The sequence below is a fragment of the Poromitra crassiceps genome (assembly GCF_964638095.1).
Source record: "Poromitra crassiceps genome assembly, chromosome: 23".
NCBI lineage: Eukaryota > Metazoa > Chordata > Actinopteri > Beryciformes > Melamphaidae > Poromitra > Poromitra crassiceps.
The window spans coordinates 21,909,919-21,931,955 of record NC_139639.1 but is presented as its reverse complement, the minus strand read 5'-3'; the positions used below and the strand labels follow the sequence as shown (position 1 = coordinate 21,931,955).

Below are 22,037 nucleotides of genomic sequence, written 5' to 3'. Positions count from 1 at the left end.
GAAATCACATACAATAATAGGGGATAACGATACAAAACATAAAACAAAGCACGTCAGGATGTTATAGGGTATGGTCGCACACTTGATTGTCTCTCAACCAAGATTTTAAGTTGACTTTAAAAGAACAATAAGTGACACAGTCTCTGCACTGTCATGGGAGACTGAAAACGCTGCCTGTCCGAAGGCAGACCTCCTCAAATGTATCATGCAATCCCCTCTTGCCACAGACCTGGTGCATCTGTCATTAGTTGTTTTTTGCTTTATAAAAGCACCAAGGGGGGAGGAGCCAGGCTATGCAGAATCTTATAGACAAGACAGGCATCTGTAAATGTGATTAAATAGTCCCAGCTCAGTAGATTTAGATTACTCAGGCAGTGACAGTGATGATGGGTTTATTCTATTGGGCAAGGAAATGTGAAAAGGATATTTTGCAATAGAAAGGAGATATTTTCACTTTGTATTTATTTCAAATTTAACCTTTTCTCAAAAGGCAAATAACCCAGCTGCCATGCACAGATGATCAGGTCTGTTCAGCTGCAGCCTGCAACCAATCTTTTTAGTGGGTTTTAGTGTGGGTCAGATTGTAGGCATAATTTACTAGATCAAACACACACACACACACACACACACCTACCTACACTTTACTCAGTGTCAGTTCAGTTGTACCTCTGTCACTAAAACTGCAACTAAAATGATCACAATCTGTCTGGAGACTGGAATCTCATCACAGAGGCTCTGTGATGAGATTCCAGACTCCAGACAGATTGTGATCATTTTAGTTTTAGTTTGGCAAGCTAAAATGTATTGAGAGTAGTTAAGTTCATTGGGAAGTAGCTAGTTTGGTAAACTACAGTTTTAAAGTAGTTTCCCCAACACTGGTAGCAGCCTCTCATCATGTGGTAGGTTGCGGGTTCAAATCCATGCTTGTTTTTTCCAAAGTCTTAAAACCTCAAAAGGGGCAGAAATTTCCAGTAGAACACTCACCAATTGTGATTTACTTCAAACAGCTATTTGTAAAGTTGTCCATCCAGACTATATTATTTAATTTGTCATTACATTTTTACATTGAGGTTAACATTCTACAATCCAATGCCAATATTTTATGGCTGAGAAACAAACAAACATATTTCGGCACAGTCAGACTTTGCTGTCACTGATCTTTTATTTATGGTATGTTTGGTTGCACAGAGAGAAGCTGGTTCCTGCTGCAGACAGTGGAGGTGCTCTTCAGCAGGTTAGATGCAGCGGTGTCTCTTCAGACTACTAGAGTAAACAAACATTTTCTTACAGCGGATACACCAGTAGCCTGTTCCACTGTGGATGCGTTTGTGTGCTGCGAGGGTATGTGACCGACTGAAACTGCTCCCACATTGGTCACAGTGGAAGGGCTTCTCTCCAGTGTGGATGAGTTTGTGTTTTGTTAGGGTACTTGAGTCAATGAAACTGCTCTCACATTGGTCACAGTGGAAGGGCTTCTCTCCAGTGTGAATGCGTTTGTGTATTGTTAGGCTACGTAACCGACTGAAACTGCTCCCACATTGGTCACAGTGGAAGGGCTTCTCTCCAGTGTGAATGCGTTTGTGACTTGTTAGGTGACTTGACCGGCTGAAACTGCTCCCACATTGGTCACAGTGGAAGGGCTTCTCTCCAGTGTGAATGCGTTTGTGACTTGTTAGGTGACTTGACCGACTGAAACTGCTCCCACATTGGTCACAGTGGAAGGGCTTCTCTCCAGTGTGAATGCGTTTGTGACTTGTTAGGCTACTTAACCGACTGAAACTGCTCCCACATTGGTCACAGTGGAAGGGCTTCTCTCCAGTGTGAATGCGTTTGTGATTTGTTAGGGTACCTAACAGACTGAAACGGCTCCCACATTGGTCACAGTGGAAGGGCTTCTCTCCAGTGTGAATGCGTTTGTGTTTTGTTAGGGTACCCAAGTCAATGAAACTGCTCCCACATTGGTCACAGTGGAAGGGCTTCTCTCCAGTGTGGATGAGTTTGTGTCTCGTTAGGGTACTTGAGTCAATGAAACTGCTCCCACATTTGTCACAGTGGAAGGGCTTCTCTCCAGTGTGAATGCGTTTGTGTGTTGTTAGGATACTTAACCAACGGAAACTGCTCCCACATTGGTCACAGTGGAAGGGCTTCTCTCCAGTGTGAACGCGTTTGTGTCTCATTAGGGTACTTGACCGACTGAAACTGCTCCCACATTGGTCACAGTGGAAGGGCTTCTCTCCAGTGTGAATGCGTTTGTGTGTTGTTAGGCTACTTAACCAACTGAAACTGCTCCCACATTGGTCACAATGGAAGGGCTTCTCTCCAGTGTGAATGCGTTTGTGTTTTGTTAGGGTACCCAAGTCACTGAAACTGCTCCCACATTGGTCACAGTGGAAGGGCTTCTCTCCAGTGTGAATGCGTTTGTGTATTGTTAGGATACTTAACCGACTGAAACTGCTCCCACATTGGTCACAGTGGAAGGGCTTCTCTCCAGTGTGGATGCGTTGATGTGCTCTTAGGTCCCTTGAGTCTCTGAAAGATTTCCCACACTGCTGACAGGAGTAAGGTCTGTCCCCTGAGTGAACTCTCTGATGCCTCTTTAACTTTTGAAGTGTTGTGAATGTTTTGTCACACTGCTGACAGCGGTGACATCTGGGTCCGATGGTGTCTCTCTGTTTCCAAAGAGAAAGGTAAGAAGGAATCAGGACAGTGTGTGTGTGTGTTGCAACATCAGTGATAAAACAGTGATGTTTTACTCACCTCTTCTGAAGGATTCATTTCAAAAATGTTCCTCTCCTCCTCTGAGAGAGGTCTCTCTTCCCGCCAATCAGCTCTGATATAATCAAACAGAGACAGACGGTAAGGCAGGGAACACCCACAAAAACAGCAACAACAATAATAATAATAATAATAATAATAATAATATCATCCTTTACACATTCACCCATACATAAAAAAAATATTTTACTCATCACTTACACCTGTCCATCCTCTTCAGATTCCATGGAAGGCTCCTCTATAATGGGGGGGGGGGGGGCAGGGGGGGAGTGTATTAGCCAATGAATAACAATTACAATATAACCTATTGCTTAACCAGATTTAATGTGTGGAACTTGCAAGACAAACTCCCAAACCACACTGAGGCAACATTCCACCAAATGTGGCTCATTACTCACCACTGACATTACTGCTGCTGGCGGAGTCGCCCGTGCATTTCTTCTTCTTTAGTAAAGGACACCTGGAGGCCCGGCGCACTGACCCCTGTGTCCGGCTGTGCTGCAGCCCTGCCAGGAAGTGCTGCAGCTTGAGGGAGTGCCGCACAGAGCTCCGCCATGAACTCTTAGGTGAGGCAGCTATCGCAATTTTATTCACTGTGCGGCCAGAAGAGGCTTCTTGCTTCTTGGCCATCTCAGCTGAGTGGTGGTCGGATGCAGATATTCTCACAACCACCTCAGGTGAAGGCATCTTAGGTTCTGGCTTCTTAGCCATCTCAGCTGAGTGGCGGTCGGATGCAGAGATTCTCACAACCACCTCAGGTGAGGGCATCTTAGGTTCTGGCTTCTTAGCCATCTCAGCTGAGTGGTGGTCGGATGCAGAGATTCTCACAACCACCTCAGGTGAGGGCATCTTAGGTTCTGGCTTCTTAGCCATCTCAGCTGAGTGGTGGTCGGATGCAGAGATTCTCACAACCACCTCAGGTGAGGGCATCTTAGGTTCTGGCTTCTTAGCCATCTCAGCTGACAAGCGGTCGGATGAAGAGATCCTCACAACCACCTCAGGTGAGGGCATCTTAGGTGGAGAAGCAGCTATGATTGATGACCTGTCTGTTGGCATTGTAGAAGCCTATTTCTTATTTAGCTGTTAACGTTAACGTGAACTGGGGTTCAGATAAACACAGCTAACGCTAGTTAGCTTCTCGTTACGTTATGAAAAAGACTATGATTGTTGGAATAATTGACTGTTTCAAAGATGATGGTTATGGAAAACTGTGTGGATCAGCGAGCCTCTGACTGGTGTCCACATTAAAACACAAGGATCCAAGGGGCCGGTTACCCATTTATTTGGCAGTAGGTTGGATGATTTTCTGTTCAATGATAAACAAACAAAGGATTAATACATTGATGTGTCCACCATAACTAACTAAAAATAACAATAAACAAAGGTATATATAACAAGCTTACATTTGAATGCATCCACTCAATTAAACTAAGGTCAAAATAAACAGCACAGGTTTCACGCCAGTCAATATGTGGCTCCAAACTTCAGACAGGACCTGTTCATAGGCAAGATACAGACATGTAACTCCGATGCATGACAGCAGGTAAGTATAACTCAAAACAAAAGGTACACAATTAATAACTTACTGGTGGGCATCACCGTGTGGTTTTCACAGCTTTTGGGTATAACACATTTGGTGCAAACATTTGCTCTTCTTATGGTGCTGCAAAATGGTGGCAGACAAAGGGGAGTGAGGGAGCACACCCAGCTCCCCTTCCCAAGCTCCTCTCCTGTACTCTTGTACTGCTTACAATAATACTGCCAACAGCTCGAGATTTTCAACACGTTATGCTGTGATGACCGCGATCAAAAATATGCGCAAATATCAACACTATGGCCAAAGTGGACGTGAAATATGTGTATTTAATTCAAACATGAAATGGATCGGAAGTTGCTTACCTGTAACGTTATGTAGGGATCATAAGAAGAGCTATGGCTAGCTATCCGCTAGCCAAACAAACCACACACTGAGGCACTTCCGTCAACGTCATGGGCTGACGTAACCAAAGCGCAGGCCAAGAGAATGTGACGAACGTTTGACGCTAGGCCAATCAGAGGCAGAGAAGGGCGGGTCATGCCTTCGCCATCCTGGGAAAAATATCGCTCACCGGGCTACGGACTGAAGAAACACGCGCTAGTCGTCTTTCAAAAATAAAAGCCTCCTGTTTCTGTAACTATGTGAATTGCATGTAAGACTACAGTCAACAACATTTTAATGTATAGCCATGTCTGAACTCTGAATAAAGGCTTTTCAATATTTTTTCTACTAAAAAGCAGTATCGCTGTGGATTTTTTTAAAAGTTTGTTCCCCTTTCTACAAAAGTTTTATTTTTTTAACAAGAGACAAACTTTACTTTTCTATCACTTAAAGCAGCTACGAGCAACTTTTTCGATTGTTATTAAACAGTATAAATTTAATATCAATGCATCACATCTTACCTCTAATAGTCGACGAGATCAACGCAGAGTAGTCTCGCTTGAACCCAGAGTGAATCGGCCAGTGTTAGTGTGTCTGTAGCCAGGGCAGATCAGGAAGTGAAATGAAACGGTTTAAATTCTGAGTAGGATGTTGGTCTCCATGAGGGCTGGGGAAAAAAATAGAACGTTACATGGATTCATTCCACCATTTCAGAGCAGAGGTTTTGGGAACTTTTATTCCCACAGGGCGCAACTGGGTTAAGACAATAAGAAGACCATCATCATCAGTATATAAATGGGAGCTGGGTCTCTGTCTGTTTCTCTGTCCCACTGTGATGTCATAAATTCCACTGTGACATCATCCGTGATGTAATACATCCCACTGTGACATCATCCATGATGTCATAAATCCCACTGTGACATCATCCATGATGTCATAAATCCCACTGTGACATCATCAGTGATGTCATAAATCCCACTGATGACATAAATCTGACATCATCAGTGATGCTGGTCTCATTGGCAACACAGCAGAAGAGTTACAGGCAAGGCCGCGCAGCGGGCGAGCTGCGAATGTGAGCTGCAGGGCCAGCTTGGCGAGCTGCAGGGACAGCTCAAGCGAGCCTGCAGAGCGGGCAAGCCTAGGAATCGAGCGTGCGAGATCCCTAGTAGTAATAAATAGCACAGGAACATTAAAAGAGACACCATGAGTACTGTTGATAGCTGGCATTTTAATAAAGCTCAAAGGAATAGAAAAAGGACAAAAAATCATGAATAATTGAGCATATTTAGTAGGCCTACATTGTAAAGAAAAGAAATTCATTGTTGAAAAAAAACGACTTATACAATATTGGGTTTCAGAATTCCATACTGAACTATACCACAATAAAGTCTGAAGACTTCAGGCCCATCTCCCCACCATACACCATGCTTTCAACATACAGTACTTCCTTCTTCAGTTGTGCTGCTTTGTCAATACCTCCAAATGGTTAATGTGGATACAAAAAATACATCTTTATGCCAAAATATATCTGTACAGCGTGAACGCATAATAATAAAGGAACACATTAAAAAAAGTAAAGTAAAAGTAAAATAACATGCATGACAGTCCTGAAGTGGAAACATCTTTGTGGTTCGACTCAACTACATGAAGTGCTATCATAGGTGAATTGAGACTTTTATTTACAAATTGTGGACTACTTTGAGGGTAATCAGGATCTAATAGTTAAGACAATATCCACAATAAAGTGACATATTTGTAAGGTCCAACTGCTTTATGTCAACGGTGGTTATTCAAATTATTCTTAGATTGCACAGACTGATGACACAGTGTGGGGTTTCTGGCTATTCTACTACTGATGGTAGTCTTATTAGTGATACTGTTGAGTGCTCACACTTCACTTTTTGCATTTATTTGTAGCACGATAAAAGGCCCCAAACGACGATATACTGATACGCGTACATGATAAATGATAAAAGCTACTAGAAGCTGACTCATTCATTTTGAATGGAATAGCCATTATATACAAACTAATTTAACTTATAGACATATAGTATATGTTTATCTGAATAAAATCTCAAATGCCTTTTAAAAGATCTCCAAAGCATTATCAAAATGAAATAAATTAAAAGAGTCACTTGCGGGTGCTTTACAGAATTGGTCTGATGATACTCAACAATCAATATTATCATCTTACACTGAGGGAAAGTAATGGCAATCAACAACTGAGGTATTTTCCTCACTCTTCTTGGCACTTCACTATTCACACACACGAGACAGATCTGAACGCTTCCGTTTCTCAGTCACATGGGAAAGCGTGCCTGTGTAGCAGCAAATCTCTCATCCACACGGGCTGCCTCTGCCTGATCCCAGATCAGACTGTTCGTCCTTCAGATGATTGGAGAGTGAGGGAGGGTAATCTGATCCCAGACCTGTGGTTACACACAACCTCTCGCCTGCATCACGACATAGACTTTGCAACAGGTGCTTACATAATGACACTGACACTCACATCGCTTCCATATGACACAAAACAAGCATAAGGCCACACATGATCAACTTAGGGAAACCAAATTCTGCCTCTTTCAGAGGAGTGACATTCAGTGCTTCAGTGGTTCAACAAGGTAAGGCATTGGTCCGCCTATTCTTTTCTTTCTTTCATTTTTTGGCACACAAGAACATGGATACACATGCTGACAAGTACACACACGTGCCCCATTTAAATAGTCTAGGGTGTCACAGTCAGTTCTGTTTCATGACAACAATGTCCTCCGTGAGGCCCCTTTGTTGTAGCCCGTGTGCTACATTCCAGTCGTGAATTACACCGGTGAGGCCGTTACACCGGTGAGGCCGTGAGGCTCTTTAATGGAGGAAAGAACAACAAAGAATACCCATAAATTCTTCTAGATCTACTCCAGAGCAGGGCAGAGAGTTATGTCCAAATCTCGCCCCGAGACATCTGGCACTACTTAGGCTGCAGTTTTTTGGGCGTCCCCTGCTTCTTGGTCTGCCACAGATGGCTGGCGATGGTGATGGCGTCCACGCTGGCGGACATGGTCTTGGCCGGGATGTGGCTGAACTGCTTCCTGTCCGAGTTGTACTTGTACAAGCCCTCGATCATCTTGGTGGTGATGCTCTTGGGTCCGATGCCGGCTAGCTTGGTGATCTCCTCGGTCTCGGGGCAGTAGGTGTACACAGACCTGAACTGGCAACCCGCGTCACGGAACAACACCAGGAAGTTATTGGCCTCCGACTTCTCCATTTCCTGCAGCAGACAATGAGGGGGGGCATCATTGTTTAATGCAGAATATTAGCCTAAAGCAGGAAGAAATTTAAAGAAGAAATCACATATAGAGACACAGACACACAATCACAAAACATACGTCAAGTATCTTGTTCTTCTGCCCTTCGTTGACTTTGCCAGCCAGGCAGCAGTGAGCCAGAGCGTTCTGGATGATGTGTTTGTTGGACTTGGCACTGGGCTCCTTGTATAGTTTGGGTCCTAGGGGAAAACAACAGCCATTAGATTAGAATATGACACATCTGCATTTGCCAATACCAAAGTTTACTGAACAACAATGAAATAGTCTGGTTAATAGTCTGGCATGTATGGCATGTAACTATGTAAATCACATTAACGCCAGTGTATAACTGAAAGGAGAGTGTGTACCTGTATCACTGAGTGGAGAGTGTGTACCTGTATCACTGAATGGAGAGTGTGTACCTGTATAACTGAGTGGAGAGTGTGTACCTGTATAACAGAGTGGAGAGTGTGTACCTGTATAACTGAGTGGAGAGTGTGTACCTGTATCACTGAGTGGAGAGTGTGTACCTGTATAACAGAGTGGAGAGTGTGTACCTGTATAACAGAGTGGAGAGTGTGTACCTGTATAACAGAGTGGAGAGTGTGTACCTGTATCACTGAGTGGAGAGTGTGTACCTGTATCACTGAGTGGAGAGTGTGTACCTGTATATTCAGCGTTGGAGGGAGTGGAGGATGTGGTCGATTCGTTCTCCCAGTCCTTCTCTCCGTTGCGACTACCAGCCGATGGGCAGGATGAAAAGCCTTCCGCAGAGTCTGGCCTGGAGACGACCGCACACAAACAAATGACACGCACAGACGCAACAAAACACCCACAACAAACGCATCAACCAAGACGCACACGAGCATGTACGAGGTATGACAGCGTACACCCACCGATTGCAACACAAACATGCACACACACATAGATATTGAACAGAGAGAGAGAGAGAGATCAAACCAAGGTCAGACACTGTGACACAATTCTCCCAACCCTGCCTGTTCTCCTGCATCACATCATACATGTTCCACAGAAGCTGTGCAGCGAGGGACGGAGAGAAAGGCATGTTCAGCCGAGCACAGAGCAGAGCAAAGTCCTAGTCCTGTCATTACGGCCGGGCTACAATGAGAGACAAGCTCAAGCAGTTCTGCATGAAACGGCAAACAGAGTGGTTAAAGCATGGAGCAGCTAGCATGGAGCAGTGAGCAGATAGCAGTGCTACAGCAGACAGTAAAGAGCTGAAACTCAGGCAGACAGCAGACGGCAAGTAGAAACAGCTCAGCCCGGCATGTGTTACGTAACTTAACTCATTGAGTGCCAATGACGACTTTAGTCGTCAATTCAAATAGTGACGTAGAGTGCCAAAGACGACTAAAGTCGTCAATTGCGTTTTTTGACGGGGGGATGTCGATCTAAGCCTCTTACATCGCCTCTTACAATATGGGAGCTATTGAATGTGTCTAACCTATTTTACAGAACCCTTAGGTGGCGACAGTGCTCTCCAGATAACAGAAAGGCAAGGAAAAAACAAAGAAGAAGTCGTTGGGGAAACGGAAATCGCATCGCATCCGTATGCATCGATATGCATGAAGCATAACGTTACTGTAGCTGTGCCTGCAGCAGCCAATCTGCTCCCACAATTGAGCCGCTCCGTGTCCGTTGCGACAGCACATCCGCATGATCAGCCGTGGAGTTGTTATTATTCTCAACTGGAAGCATGGTTGCCGGTGACAAACACACGCGGAACGCTGTAAAAAAGCTGGATGTCGCGCACCCTTCACTGTGCACAGCAAACTCAGCAGAGAGCCACCAGAGACACTCCCATAAGGAGGAGGAGTGTGCAGTTGAGGCGGGGGGGGGGGGGGGGGGGGGGGGGGGGGCACGCAGAGCAGCACACAACACCCAGACAGACCCAGACAGCAGGACAGGATTGGCAAACGCAAGCCAGAATATCCGATGCCCACCAGCAGCAAATCAAGACCAGCAAGAAGCTGCAACCAGCAGCGCACGCAGGGGCCAGCTGGTTGCAGCTAAAAAATATTATTCTGCCAAACAAAATTCCCTGGCCTTCACTGTTTTATTGAAGGAAATTATTTTTGAGGTGTGACTACATTAGAAAATATTAGCTTCAGAGTCTGATGTGCTTGAAATGTTTAATTTCACAAAAGGCTCATTATCTCAGCTTCTAGAAAAAAATTGCTGTTTTTGGTTAAATCAAGCTATCTTCTCCGGCTCATAACTAAAGAACGGAAAATGGGATCAATAAACTTTTTTTTGCAGATGATAGAAGAGAGTCTCATCGTTCTTTGTGCGTGTTCAGTGTTTACATAGTAATATCACACAATATTCTGTGGGCCTTGAGAAATCACTGAAAACGCTCTGAAACTCTGGCACTGGGAGCGTCCGTTCTCCAAAAGTGGCTGGCACTCAATGAGTTAATGCAGAAGAAAGGACTACAATGAACTAAATGCTTTAGTTTAGAATCTGTAAAGTAACTGTATTCTTGATATGTCTGTCCACTTTATGCTATGGATATAGCGTGCGCGCTATATCGTGAGTGTTAATGGATTGCAAGCGTGATCAAAGTTCTTATATGGAGCTATATCTACATGATGGAACTAGTCCACTACTTTTTGGCGTCCTTACTAACCTTCCCTTTCTCTCTTTGGGGGAGCTTAGAAAGAACGAGATATGGCCAGAAGCTACTTTATTGCCTCTGAGGGTCGCAAAAAATAAATAAAAAAAGAATAAAATAGAGAGAATATAGGCAGACAGAAAGAAAAAAAGAGAGAGAGGGATAAAAGTGGATCAAGATGCAGAGTTTAAGGCTCATAATTAAAAAAGTCAATTGTGAACGTTACAGTCATAGAATTCATTAATAATAAATAATAACCTTATCATCCTAATAAGGCCCCATGAAATCAAAACCAGAGCTTGGTTTTATGATGGCTGGCTCTGACAAAAAGGAAAGATGGACAGGAGTTCTGGAGTCTTGCAAGCTGAACTTTTGCATCGTGTTGGTGACGATACAAGCCAAAAAGTAGGAACCAATTATTTAACAGTACTACACACTATGTAACGGTTATTTAACAGTACTACACACTATGTAACGGTTATTTAACAGTACTACACACTATGTAACGGTTATTTAACAGTACTACACACTATGTATGTAACAGTACTACACACTATGTAACGGACGGTGCAGAGTGAAGTCATTTAACAGTACTACACACTATGTAACGGTGCAGAGTGAAGTCAGCTCTCGATTTTGGATCAACGTTGTTCTGAAACATCCCCACTAAATTGTTATAATTAGACAGAACAATGGAGAGGTGATGTTGATGTGCCTTTTGGGTTGGGGGGAGGGGGGGGGGCTAGTCGGATGAATAATTTGAGGAAACTGAGCTGAAGTTTAGTTTTAAGTTATTCGTATATAAACATGATGCAGAGTATGAGCTCCAATTAACAACAACAGAGCTTATAGCAGGTACATTGTCCACCAACTCAAGACAGTCTATACTGTATTCTCTTCTTTCATGGGGTCTTAAACGTCTATAACCTGCCATTTGGTACTCAAATTCACAAAGAACAAAGCTGGAAATCATTGCTTTCACTGTGTTTGTTTGGCTCTAGCTGATAAAGTCAAAGGCAAGGTCGACATCCAGAATTCAGCAAGGATCCTTAAAAGGTTTTTGGTCAGGCAGAGAGTGGGCCTTACCTGGGGGTCTTCTTGTTATCTGGCTGGTTGCTGTCGTTGTCAGCCAGGTTGAGAGAGGCCAAAGACACACTGGAGACGGAGAAGCCTCGAGGACGCACCCCTGGACCGCCACAACATACAGGCAAGCACGGATCAGTGTCTGTCACACAACAGCCATAAGGATGTGTATGTGCATGTGATGTGTGTGTGCTGCTTACCTGTTGCTCTCACAGGGGGTTTAGGGGACTCCATGACGTCCCTGTGGATGGACTTGGGGCGTGGCTTCTTCTTGAGACTGCCGGGTCGGGGCTTGATGACATCATCCATGTCCTCCATCAGTTTGAGCTGCTTCCTCCTCAAATACTCCTGCTTGATGTAGTCTCTCCTCGCCTTGTCGTCATCCTTCTTCTGCTGCTCTTCCTCCGCTTTCAACCTGCAGGGGGAGACAAAGATTAGATCCGATAAGGTTGTGCTAGACAAAATGATGTTGGCTGGTGTTTGAAATGCAAGAGACTCAGACTCCTCCAACTTAAAAAAAGAAGAAAGAAAGAAGAGTGATCGCGGGGAGTCTTGATAGTGTACTGTAGAGGTACCCGGGTTCAATTCCCGGCAGCGGTGCTTCCGGCTTGGTCAGACGTTCTTAACTTCCTACAGAAACAACTCGCCATGTCTGTGGGTGGGAAGGCGTTTGAGTCCTGGTCGCTGCACTAGTGTCTCCTCTGGTCGGTCGGGGCACCTGTTCAGAGGGAAGGGGAACTGGGGGAATAGCGTGATCCTCCCACGTGCTCCGTGCTGATGGTTAAACTCCACGCTGTCAGGTGAAAAGAAGTGGCTGGCGACTGCATATGTATCGAAAGAAGCATGTCTAGTCTACAACTCTAGTCTACAACTCTCCCCGGATCGGCAGAGGGGGTGGAGCAATGACCGGGAGAGCAGGGCTAATTGACCAAGTACAATTGGGGAGAAAATGCAAGAAAAACCAAAAAAAACTTGATGAAAAAAATCTACAGCATTCTCTGGATTAGGGAATGGTGGAGTATTGGAGCTGGCAAACAGACAAACAGGAAGTGAGACTGACCGTGCAGCTTCCCTCTCCTGCTTCTGCTCCAGCTCCTGCTGTTGCTTCCTCTCCTGAGTCTCCCTCTCCCTCCGCAGCCTCTTCTCCAGCAGAGCTGCCCTCTTTGCCGCCATGTCCTGCTCCCCTTTCATATCATCCTGGTGGTGATGGGACGGGTGGGCAACACACATGAAATCCATAGGTCAGATATTATAAGTACAGATTTAGACTTCATCTTTATATTTATTACTTAAGACAAGAACACACTGGCTAATTTGTCAATGAATGTTTAACTTAATTAATTACTGCATAGTTAGGACAAATAAGGCCAGAATGTCTTTTTTGTGTGTGTCTTTATTTCATCTGTCACATCTGTCATGATTATGTGACCCATTTTAACCGGCAATAGTTGTACATTTGTATTTTAAGGAATGTGCATATTTTACAGCCTTATCCCAAATGTGGATATTGGTGGTATTGCAGCACGGCAATCACCTTGTATCAACAAAGCTCTGAGCTCCCTCTTAGTGAAGCAATGCAGCACAGAGCAGCAGTCTTCTGTTCTCATGGGTCTGTGTGCTGGCTGGTCTTTTGGCCTAGATACAAACTACGGTTGATGATTGATCAACTCATGGTTCAAGAGGCACAACGCTGCACATGTTGTGCTGGACACACATCTTTGTGGCAGCTACCCACTTACAGCCCCATAAAGCTATATGGATGTATTGTTAATGAGCATTTAATGAACTGTGCAATTACAGCAGTTGTGATTACTGTACACATTGTACAGCAATCACATGTTTGATATTGTTACAAATGGGGAGTAGACATTAATGTGTGCTTCAAAAGCACTGGAGAGCCAATAAAATATGGCAATAGAATGGAGCTCACAGGGGCAATAAAGTTTCATGTCAATAACACAATTTATTTCACCATGAAATATTTCGAGAAACTACTAAATGAGTTACGTTGACAATAAAAAAGACAGAAATACACTATTTCCCCTATAATTCCAGTTACTTGTGTGACTGTAAATATTCTCCTATACATAAAAATAGATTGCAGGTTATGTATCTCCAACATACCTTGTAGAAGAATCCACAGCACATCTTCTGATCCTCTCCGTAAGCGTCTCCTCCTGCTTCCGCCTCTCCTGCCACCCCCTGACCATCTGGAGGCTTCAGCCCAGACAGAGGCACTTCAACCAGGTCACTCCTGCCCCGGGGGTCCTCCTGGACGTCCGCCTTCCCCTGGCTGCCACCACCCCCCTGGATCTCAGACACCGCTTGACCCAGCACCTCTGTCTCGCTCCCTCCCTCCTGTCTCTCACCCTCCTCGTCTTTGGCTGGTTCTTTAGTAGGGGACTGAGGAGTGCCAGCACTCATCGTTGCATCTTCCTTGCACTTATTCTTTTCTTGGTCGAACCGGGTCTGGCTGGTGCCGGGCTCCTCGTTGTGGCCCAGGTAGGCAAACGAGCTGGTCTGGTTCTGGCTGGCGCTGCAACGCCTCAGTCTGGGTAGACTGTCCACTGAGGTGGGGGTGTTGAGCATCCGGCTGAAGGGGGTGACCTTCAGGTCGTTTGGCCGCGGGGTGCGGGGCGTCCTGGCGTGGAAAGAGGCCGGCCGGCGCTTAATGCCAGCAGGGGAGCGATGGGGAGCGCGGGGAGAGCCGGACGAGGACAGGATAGGAGACAAGGAGCCCACTGATCCCCGGCCTGCTACACTGCTGCTACGCAGCTCACGGAGCTGCCTGTGGGGAGAGAGAACCACATGGACATGTAAGCACTCACATGGTGAGGGTCAAATCAACCTTATGCTCAGGGGTGGGTAGTAACACGTTATAAGTAACGCACATGAGTTTAAAAAAGTACTTTTGACCTTCCTTGTTTTAAACTGTACTTCTACTCTTTACTCAAATATATTTTTGAGCCAGTAATTAGCTTTTTACTTCACTACCCACCATGGGACAGATAGGGAAATGGAGAAAGAGAAGGGTACATGAGGAAGAGAGTGAGAAAGAAATGGAGAGAGAGAGTGGGAGGATTGTTCATTATTTCAGTTGTATCGGGCCTATAGGCTATCCTTATTTGTTTGATCAGCCTACCTGCTCTACTTCATAAAAAAAAGTTTGATCAACAAGTGCTTTCACCCCGTTGTTTTGCACTGGCCCGTACACACTAAGAAATATTAAAATAGAAAGTAACGTTTCCAACTAAGTAACTTTTTTACTTTTACATGAGTAGGTTTCCCAAATGGTAATTTTCACTTTTACTTGAGACATTTTTCCTGGGAGTAATTGTACTTTTACTTAAGTATAGATTGTCAGTAGGCTACTCTACCCACCACTGACTGGTGGATTTAAATGGTGATACCTGTGTGGGGAGGGGACAGGGGGAGGGTGATACCTGTGTGGGGAGGGGGCAGGGGGAGGGTGATACCTGTGTGGGGAGGGGGCAGGGGGAGGGTGATACCTGTGTGGGGAGGGGGCAGGGGGAGGGTGATACCTGTGTGGGGAGGGGGCAGGGGGAGGGTGATACCTGTGTGGGGAGGGGGCAGGGGGAGGGTGATACCTGTGTGGGGAGGGGGCAGGGGGAGGGTGATACCTGTGTGGGGAGGGGGCAGGGGGAGGGTGATACCTGTGTGGGGAGGGGGCAGGGGGAGGTATGACCCAGGCTTGTTGCTGCTGATCTCTCATGGCCATGATCTTCTCCTGCTGCTGGGCCAGACGCTGCATCTCGGTCTGCAGGAAGCCCAGCGACGTGTTCAGCCTCTCAATGGAGCGTGTGTATTCTCCAAGGTCGACTTCTCCTGGAGCCACACCTATTCCATCGCATTAGATAGACTGGTCAATCAATCCATTAACCATTTAATCAGCATCATCCACAATGTCTACATGCACAGTGGCACAGCAGACATGATAGCACTCTAGAGAGATACATCTCTATTCTGCTCTCTCTTATTCAGTTCTATTGCATTCGGTTTTCCATAACGTTCTGACCCACCTCCACCATCTTCACAGGGGGACCTGGGAGCTGCTCCGTCTGGCTTGCACCTCTCCGCTCGCCCCATGCTGCCCTCGCTGGTTTCCTTGGAGGACGTGAGGTGAGGTGGCTCTGGGGAAGGTGTTCCTGCTCCTGCTGGGGTGGGGCTGAGGGGGGCAGTGACTCCTTTCCTCCTCACTACATTCAGAAAGGCTGTTCTGCCCATCTTCTGACGATGGCGAGTGAAAGCTGCTTCCACCTGGAATGTGAAAAGACTAATATGATGTAGACATTCAGATCTTAAGCTGTACGATTGGCTATGGCTAACTATCGATCCATCCCTGCCTACCTTCTTCTTCTGGGCTTCGATGGCTCTGCGTTTCTCCTCCAGCTTCATCTTCAGGTGTACCATCTCGGAGGCCAGAATATGGGAGGGGTCTCTTGGGGAAGGTGTGACTGGAGAAGGTGTTGTGATTGGCAAAGGGGGACCAGAGACCTAGAAAGAGGGTGGAAAGATGGGCGATATTAGAAATTAGTTTTAGTTCTTTGTCAACGCGCTTTGAGCTTACACATAAATCAGTTTTACTCTAAAATCATTCTCTGCAAAAAGAAAGAAGACACTATGTCACAAACCTCAGAAGAAATGGGTCTTGTCGGGTGTGTATAGGGCACGTTGAGCTCTGAACTCTCCGGCGTGGTTCCTCCACTGCTCCTTCCTTCAAGCTTCCTGAACTTCTGCTCTGCGAAGCTGGTCATGCGGACCATGCCGCCTCCAGAGCCGCCGGAGGAGGAGACGGGGCTGGCCGTGTGCGATCTGGGGAGCGTGGGCACCGAACTGGGACAGGGGCTGCTCCTCTCGCCCACTTCTCCACTCTCACTCCCAGGGTTAGCGTCACCCTCCCGGGCTGCCCGCTCCCTCTCCACCCTCTCAGGCAGAGGGCACGACTTGGTCGTGGCCTCACAGTCTGGGTCTATATCTGAATAGTCTCTCAGAGAGGAGGAGTCCTCATCCAAGCTTTGGATGTCCTCTGTCCTCACGTGGATGCCCGTGTCCACCTCGTCTGTGGAGAGAGAGTTGGGGTCGTGGTCGTTCAACTGGGCCTTCGCCGAACCCGGGTCATCTCTGTGACCGTCAGCCCCCGGAGGTTCAGCGCCATGGAGGAAGAAGCCGTTGTCTCCGTCCCCCAGGCCCAAGCTGGCATGGGGCCTCTCTGCGTCTCCATCTGCCAGGCCCAAGGTGGCATGTGGCCTGTCTGTGTCGTGGATAATCTTCAGGGCCTCCTCAATGCTCGGAGGGGTTGTCGGGCTGATGTGGCCGCTGTGGTTACCATGGTGATTGCTGGGATCGTGGTTGTTGTCTGGGAGGACTCCATTGGAATACCTAGGGAGATGTCTGGATACATGGAATGATGGCTGATTCAACTGATAATATATACTACCAGTCAACAGTTTGGACACATCTGATTTAATGTACTATGTTTTTCATGATGTTAAAGCCATTTTGATCTAAAGGCTTACTGTATGCTCAAATGCTTGGAATTTGTTTAAAAAAAATACAAATAAAAAATACTGATGCCATTGCCTATGTCTGAATTTCTTTCCAAAGCTACTAAAGAATCTAAAATTATTTTAGGATTTGTTAAACATGTTGGTCACTGCATAATTCCATTTGTGTTATTTCATAGTTTTGATGTCTTTACTATGTGATACATAGTAAAAAAAAAATGTGTCCAAACTTTTGATGTTTTCTCAAAATGTAACATTATTCAGAAAACAGGACCTGCCACATCCCACATTACTGTACCTGCTTTGGTTCTTGGTTGAGAATGTGTTGTTCCGCCCGACAGGCTTGTGGGAGTTGTAGTCCTCGTCCTCCTCTGGTATGTGTCGGCTCCCACTCTGCCCATTGACATTGACAGGCATGAGGGAGACGTGGCGCTTCATGCCTCCTCGTGGTGCTGCATAGTGAACTTTGAACCCGAGGCCCTCGGTGCTGGCAGAGCGCGCCATGCCGCCGCGGAGGGCGGGACCCCCACCGGGCGAGTCTCCATCCAGTGGAATCTCAAAGGAGATTCCCCGAGAGGAGGAGCTGAAGGAGAGGGAAGTCTGTTAGTTTAAATCAGGATTGATTTTTTTAATATATATATATATACATTTTCTCGCCAATTGTAATTGGCCAATTCCCCCTGCTGTCCCGGTCGTTGCTCCTGCCCCTCTGTCGATCTGGGGAGAGTTGTAGACTAGCACATGCTTCCTCCGACACATGTGCACAATTTCAACAGCAGGACGTACCACATGGGAAGACCATGCTATTCCCCCAGTTCCCCTTCGCCCCGAACAGGCGTCCTGACCAACCAGAGGAGGCGCCCACCCACAGACATGGCCAATTGTGTCTGTAGGAACATCTGACCAAGCCGGAAGTACCCCCAAATCAGGATTGATTTAACTGGGACACGACAGATCACCTCAGAATGCTATGTGGATGAATGTCATCTACTTTAGAGTTCAGGTACTCACCGCTTCTCTTTGGGCCATGTTCCAACACAGCCATCCACATAGGACATGGAGGTGGATCTTTTCATCAAACCTATTACAGACACAAAGACAGAGTAGTTTACTTGACTTTATTACTTTAAAAGGGTTTGGGGGAAAATGCTACATGAAATAAGTCTGGATATCTCAGTTTGAAATTAAACTGTTTCATATCTCATTTTTCATTGGTCCGGTTGACTAAAAATGTATGTCCCAAACAAATACTCTAGTTGGGGGTTACACATACTACATACAGTTCATTGTGACAAGGCTTTCCCAGCTACTCTGGAGATCCAAACCCTCCAGTCCCAACCACACATTCAGACGACACTTCCCATAGAGATATTTATTTTATGCGATTCATGTAATTGATAGTAGGGATGCGCAAAAAAAGCAGAATATTTTTATTTATTTATTTTTATATTGAGATAAGTCATTAAAAATAATTAGTGTTCCCGAAAAAGAGAAAAAGTGGCACGTGTTTTTTTGTCCACATCCTGCTTTGACCTTTATACGTTTCAGCACGCACAAAATATCAAAATATTTGTCTGGGGCACCACTGAAGAGTTGACCATGAGAGAATTGACTCTAATTGATAACAGGTAATGTTACCTTGAGTAGGGATGTTCTCTGGGCTGTCGGCTCTGTCTGCATAGCTCTGTTTGACTGGGCTGGACACAGGTGCCATATTTCTACAGGATGAGATGGCCTCACAGGCTGCAGAGGGAAACACATAAAATATGACACACATTCAATATCCAGCCGTAATCTGGAGTTCATTATTAGAGTAAACAATTAGCCTCATGATGCTGTCAAATCATCATCATCATCATCATCATCATCATCATCATAGTGCCAGTACTGTACCGTGTGGGTCGAAGACTCTGGGCTGCACAAACGAGGGTTTTACCACTTCAAACCACCAGAAGAGCTCAGCCATAAACACCAGGTAGTTACTCTGCAAGACCCACACACACACAGACACACACATCGTTGTAATTTTCACTATTGCCATTAAGCCAGTAGTTGTATATACAGTGTATTGTATTAGTCTCTTTGCAGTTGTAGGTGCAGCTCCTCTCCTCCAGGTGTCTCCGTAGGAATGCTAGATGAGCTGCAACATTATGCTGTGCTGTGACAGATCAACCAGGTCATGGCCTGGCAACTGTTGCTAGGTAACTGGCGCAGGGTGTGCGCCTGTGAGTGTGGATGTTTCAGTGTCAAAACCAAAGCCTCTTGAAAACTGCCAAAAACACCATCTGGAGTATAGTTTAAATATAATGTGACATATTCACACATGGATGCACCAAGCTGTGAGGAACCCAGATCCATTGTAAATGCATTAATGGAATAAACAGAAAGGCTCTGGAGACGTCCACGGATGATTTCAACTGTAGGAAACTTTTTCAGCAACACAGCAGTGAGACAGTGCGGACAGCAAACAAAGAGTGAGAATTCTAAGCCAGGGGCTCTCAAAGTGCGGCCCACGGGATGGTATTATTTGGTCAAATTCCAAAGCCAGAGTGAAATTTCTGGTATCATATGAAACTAGATGACCGTGTCATGTGTGCGCATGTGTTGTGTTGTGTGTGTGTGTGTGTGTGCGCGTGCGTGCGTGCGGTAAAACATCTACAAATGGACAAATGGGGTTTTTTTCTCCTAGAAAACACAACGTACATTTGTCACATGGTTCACAATGCTCATGACTTTTAGTCTCCAACAGGCTATTAAAGAAAACATTTGTTTTGGAATTATTTTGTGTTCTGTTTTTGGGCAGCCCTCAATCCATAGACCAGAAGAGCGGCGCGTCATCAAGCGTCAAGTGCCAAGGCCACGCCCCTTTTACGGGGGAAACCCACCATAGGAAAAGACTGTACAAGTAGCCCGAAAACACTTCAAATAAACAATTTAAAACAGTTGAACTTGATAGAGATATGCCGAAGAGTTGCTGTGTTGTTGTTTTCACTAACAATAAATGAAAAAAGAAGAAGATACGCAATGTTTTTTTAATTAATAGAGTAGGGTGACACCATCTGGTGGAAACTCATGGGGGCACGGTGGCTCAGTGGTAGAGCTGTCGCCTCGCAGTCAGAAGGTCCTGAGTTCGATTCTCGCCTGGGACACTGCGGGCGCTGTGGTTGTGTTCCCCTCATATCTTCAGTGCCTACTGCCCAGGTGGGGTATCTCGTCGTAAGGGCCTTTCTGTCTGTGTGGAGTTTGCATGTTCTCCTCGTGCTCCCCCAGGGGGGCTCCTCCGTACATAAGCCCCCCCCCCCCCATTAAAAACATGCAGAAGATCAGATCGTCATCGTCATCCGACCAGTGACGACAACATCCGAAGTCGGTCCCCGGGCGCTGTACGAGAAAGCGACCACTGCTCCTGGCCTGCCCCCCGGAGGAAAGGACAAAGCCAGGATGGGTTAAATGCAGAGGACAAATTTCACCGGCCACCGTCAGCATGTGTGTGTTTGTGGCCCTCCGTGCATGTGTTGATGTGTAACCGTGTGACAATAAAGACGGGCTTGTCCGTCTAAAATCGTGTTTTAAATCGTGTTTTTTATCAGTGGGCTGGATACAGCGTTCATAAGGCCAAGTACTATTGTCAATGTATCTTGCGCATTCTATGGCCGGCCGAGTTGAAATATTGTCATGTCATGGTGTCTTTGGGTCACTTACGTATAAACTAAATTAATTCTGCTCATTTTCTATTGATTTTTTATACCGCTATTTTACACAGAGAATGGCTTGTGTTTCCCCCCTAAAAGGGGCACGGCCTCGAGGTTTTGCGATGTACCCGGATGTGCCTGTCTGGTCTATTGTTCGGTCCCTAAATTGGCCCTCAGTCATCAAAACTTTGAGAACCCCTGCTCTAAACTGCTTTGTGCTTTTCCTCAACGTGGACCTTCAAATGTGGACAGAACATGGTGCACTGCTCATAAACAATCTTTCTTTTCATCAAACTATTCACTGAATGGACTCATGCTTGTTGGGATCCAGTGGGAGGTAGGCCTATGGTGGACGGGCACGGCGCCAGAGCCTTTGGCTAATCTTCATGAGCAGTGCTCTCATTCTCCTTCCTTCCTTTGCCTATTGTAGCACTATCCAGTCAACACACACATACGCACGCACGCAGGCGCACGCACACACGCACACACACACACACACATACACACACACACACACGCACACACACACACACACACACACACACATACGCACGCACGCAGGCGCACGCACACACGCACGCACACACACACACACACACACACACACACACACACACACACACACACACACACGCACGCACACACACACACACGCACACACGCACGCACACACACACACACACACACACACACACACACACCATATTGTGAGTAGGAAAGGCAGAGAGAACGATGAGGAGAAAGAGACAGGAGGGAGAAATAGAGAGCAAAGAGTGTATAAGTGTGAAAACCCTCTGTTGTGTTGAAGAATGGAAAGTCCCTGTCGGTCCGGTCCGGCCCGGCCCGTGACTAGAATCCCAATGTTTCTGCCCACGCTCTCTGCATACTATTTACCCACACTGGCTGTAGGAGGAGTCCACTACTGCTGCTTCTAGTGTCTGGATGGCACAGACATCATCTATAAACTGGCAGTGTTGGGGGTAACTCATTACAAAAGTAACATATTACATGTAATATATTACTTTTAGCAGTAACTCGGTAATATAACTCATTACCAATATGATTTCAGTAATATTATACCAGTTAACTCTGTCAAGTAACACAAGT

The 22,037-nt window shown here is 45.9% G+C and overlaps 2 protein-coding genes across 2 annotated transcripts in view; both read right to left on the bottom strand.

Annotated features, from left to right (window-relative positions):
• Window positions 1-530: 530 nt before the first annotated feature.
• On the bottom strand, window positions 531-4,435 carry LOC310796839 (uncharacterized protein; the record flags this gene model as incomplete). The annotated part of the gene is made up of 7 exons (XM_083659069.1): window positions 4,362-4,435; window positions 4,179-4,270; window positions 3,174-4,081; window positions 2,977-3,013; window positions 2,758-2,830; window positions 1,850-2,669; window positions 531-541 (listed from the first exon to the last, which is right to left on the bottom strand). The coding sequence occupies exons 3-7, from the start codon at window positions 3,829-3,831 to the stop codon at window positions 531-533; spliced, it is 1,599 nt and encodes a 532-aa protein (XP_083515195.1). The 5' UTR covers window positions 3,832-4,081; window positions 4,179-4,270; window positions 4,362-4,435.
• A 1,489-nt stretch (window positions 4,436-5,924) lies between these two features.
• The window catches only part of camsap2b (calmodulin regulated spectrin-associated protein family, member 2b), a gene marked incomplete at its 5' end in the record, with an annotated part of 53,439 nt that continues 37,326 nt past the window's right edge, over window positions 5,925-22,037 (bottom strand). The window contains 16 exons of the mRNA XM_083658778.1: window positions 5,925-7,958; window positions 8,077-8,195; window positions 8,661-8,776; window positions 10,646-10,711; window positions 11,717-11,816; window positions 11,914-12,128; window positions 12,774-12,910; window positions 13,838-14,501; window positions 15,388-15,571; window positions 15,754-15,991; window positions 16,082-16,228; window positions 16,366-17,113; window positions 17,537-17,821; window positions 18,250-18,319; window positions 18,877-18,981; window positions 19,132-19,222. Of these exons, the coding sequence (XP_083514904.1) occupies window positions 7,659-7,958; window positions 8,077-8,195; window positions 8,661-8,776; window positions 10,646-10,711; window positions 11,717-11,816; window positions 11,914-12,128; window positions 12,774-12,910; window positions 13,838-14,501; window positions 15,388-15,571; window positions 15,754-15,991; window positions 16,082-16,228; window positions 16,366-17,113; window positions 17,537-17,821; window positions 18,250-18,319; window positions 18,877-18,981; window positions 19,132-19,222 (3,585 nt within the window). The 3' untranslated portion in view covers window positions 5,925-7,658. The remainder of the gene's footprint in view (window positions 7,959-8,076; window positions 8,196-8,660; window positions 8,777-10,645; window positions 10,712-11,716; window positions 11,817-11,913; window positions 12,129-12,773; window positions 12,911-13,837; window positions 14,502-15,387; window positions 15,572-15,753; window positions 15,992-16,081; window positions 16,229-16,365; window positions 17,114-17,536; window positions 17,822-18,249; window positions 18,320-18,876; window positions 18,982-19,131; window positions 19,223-22,037) is intronic.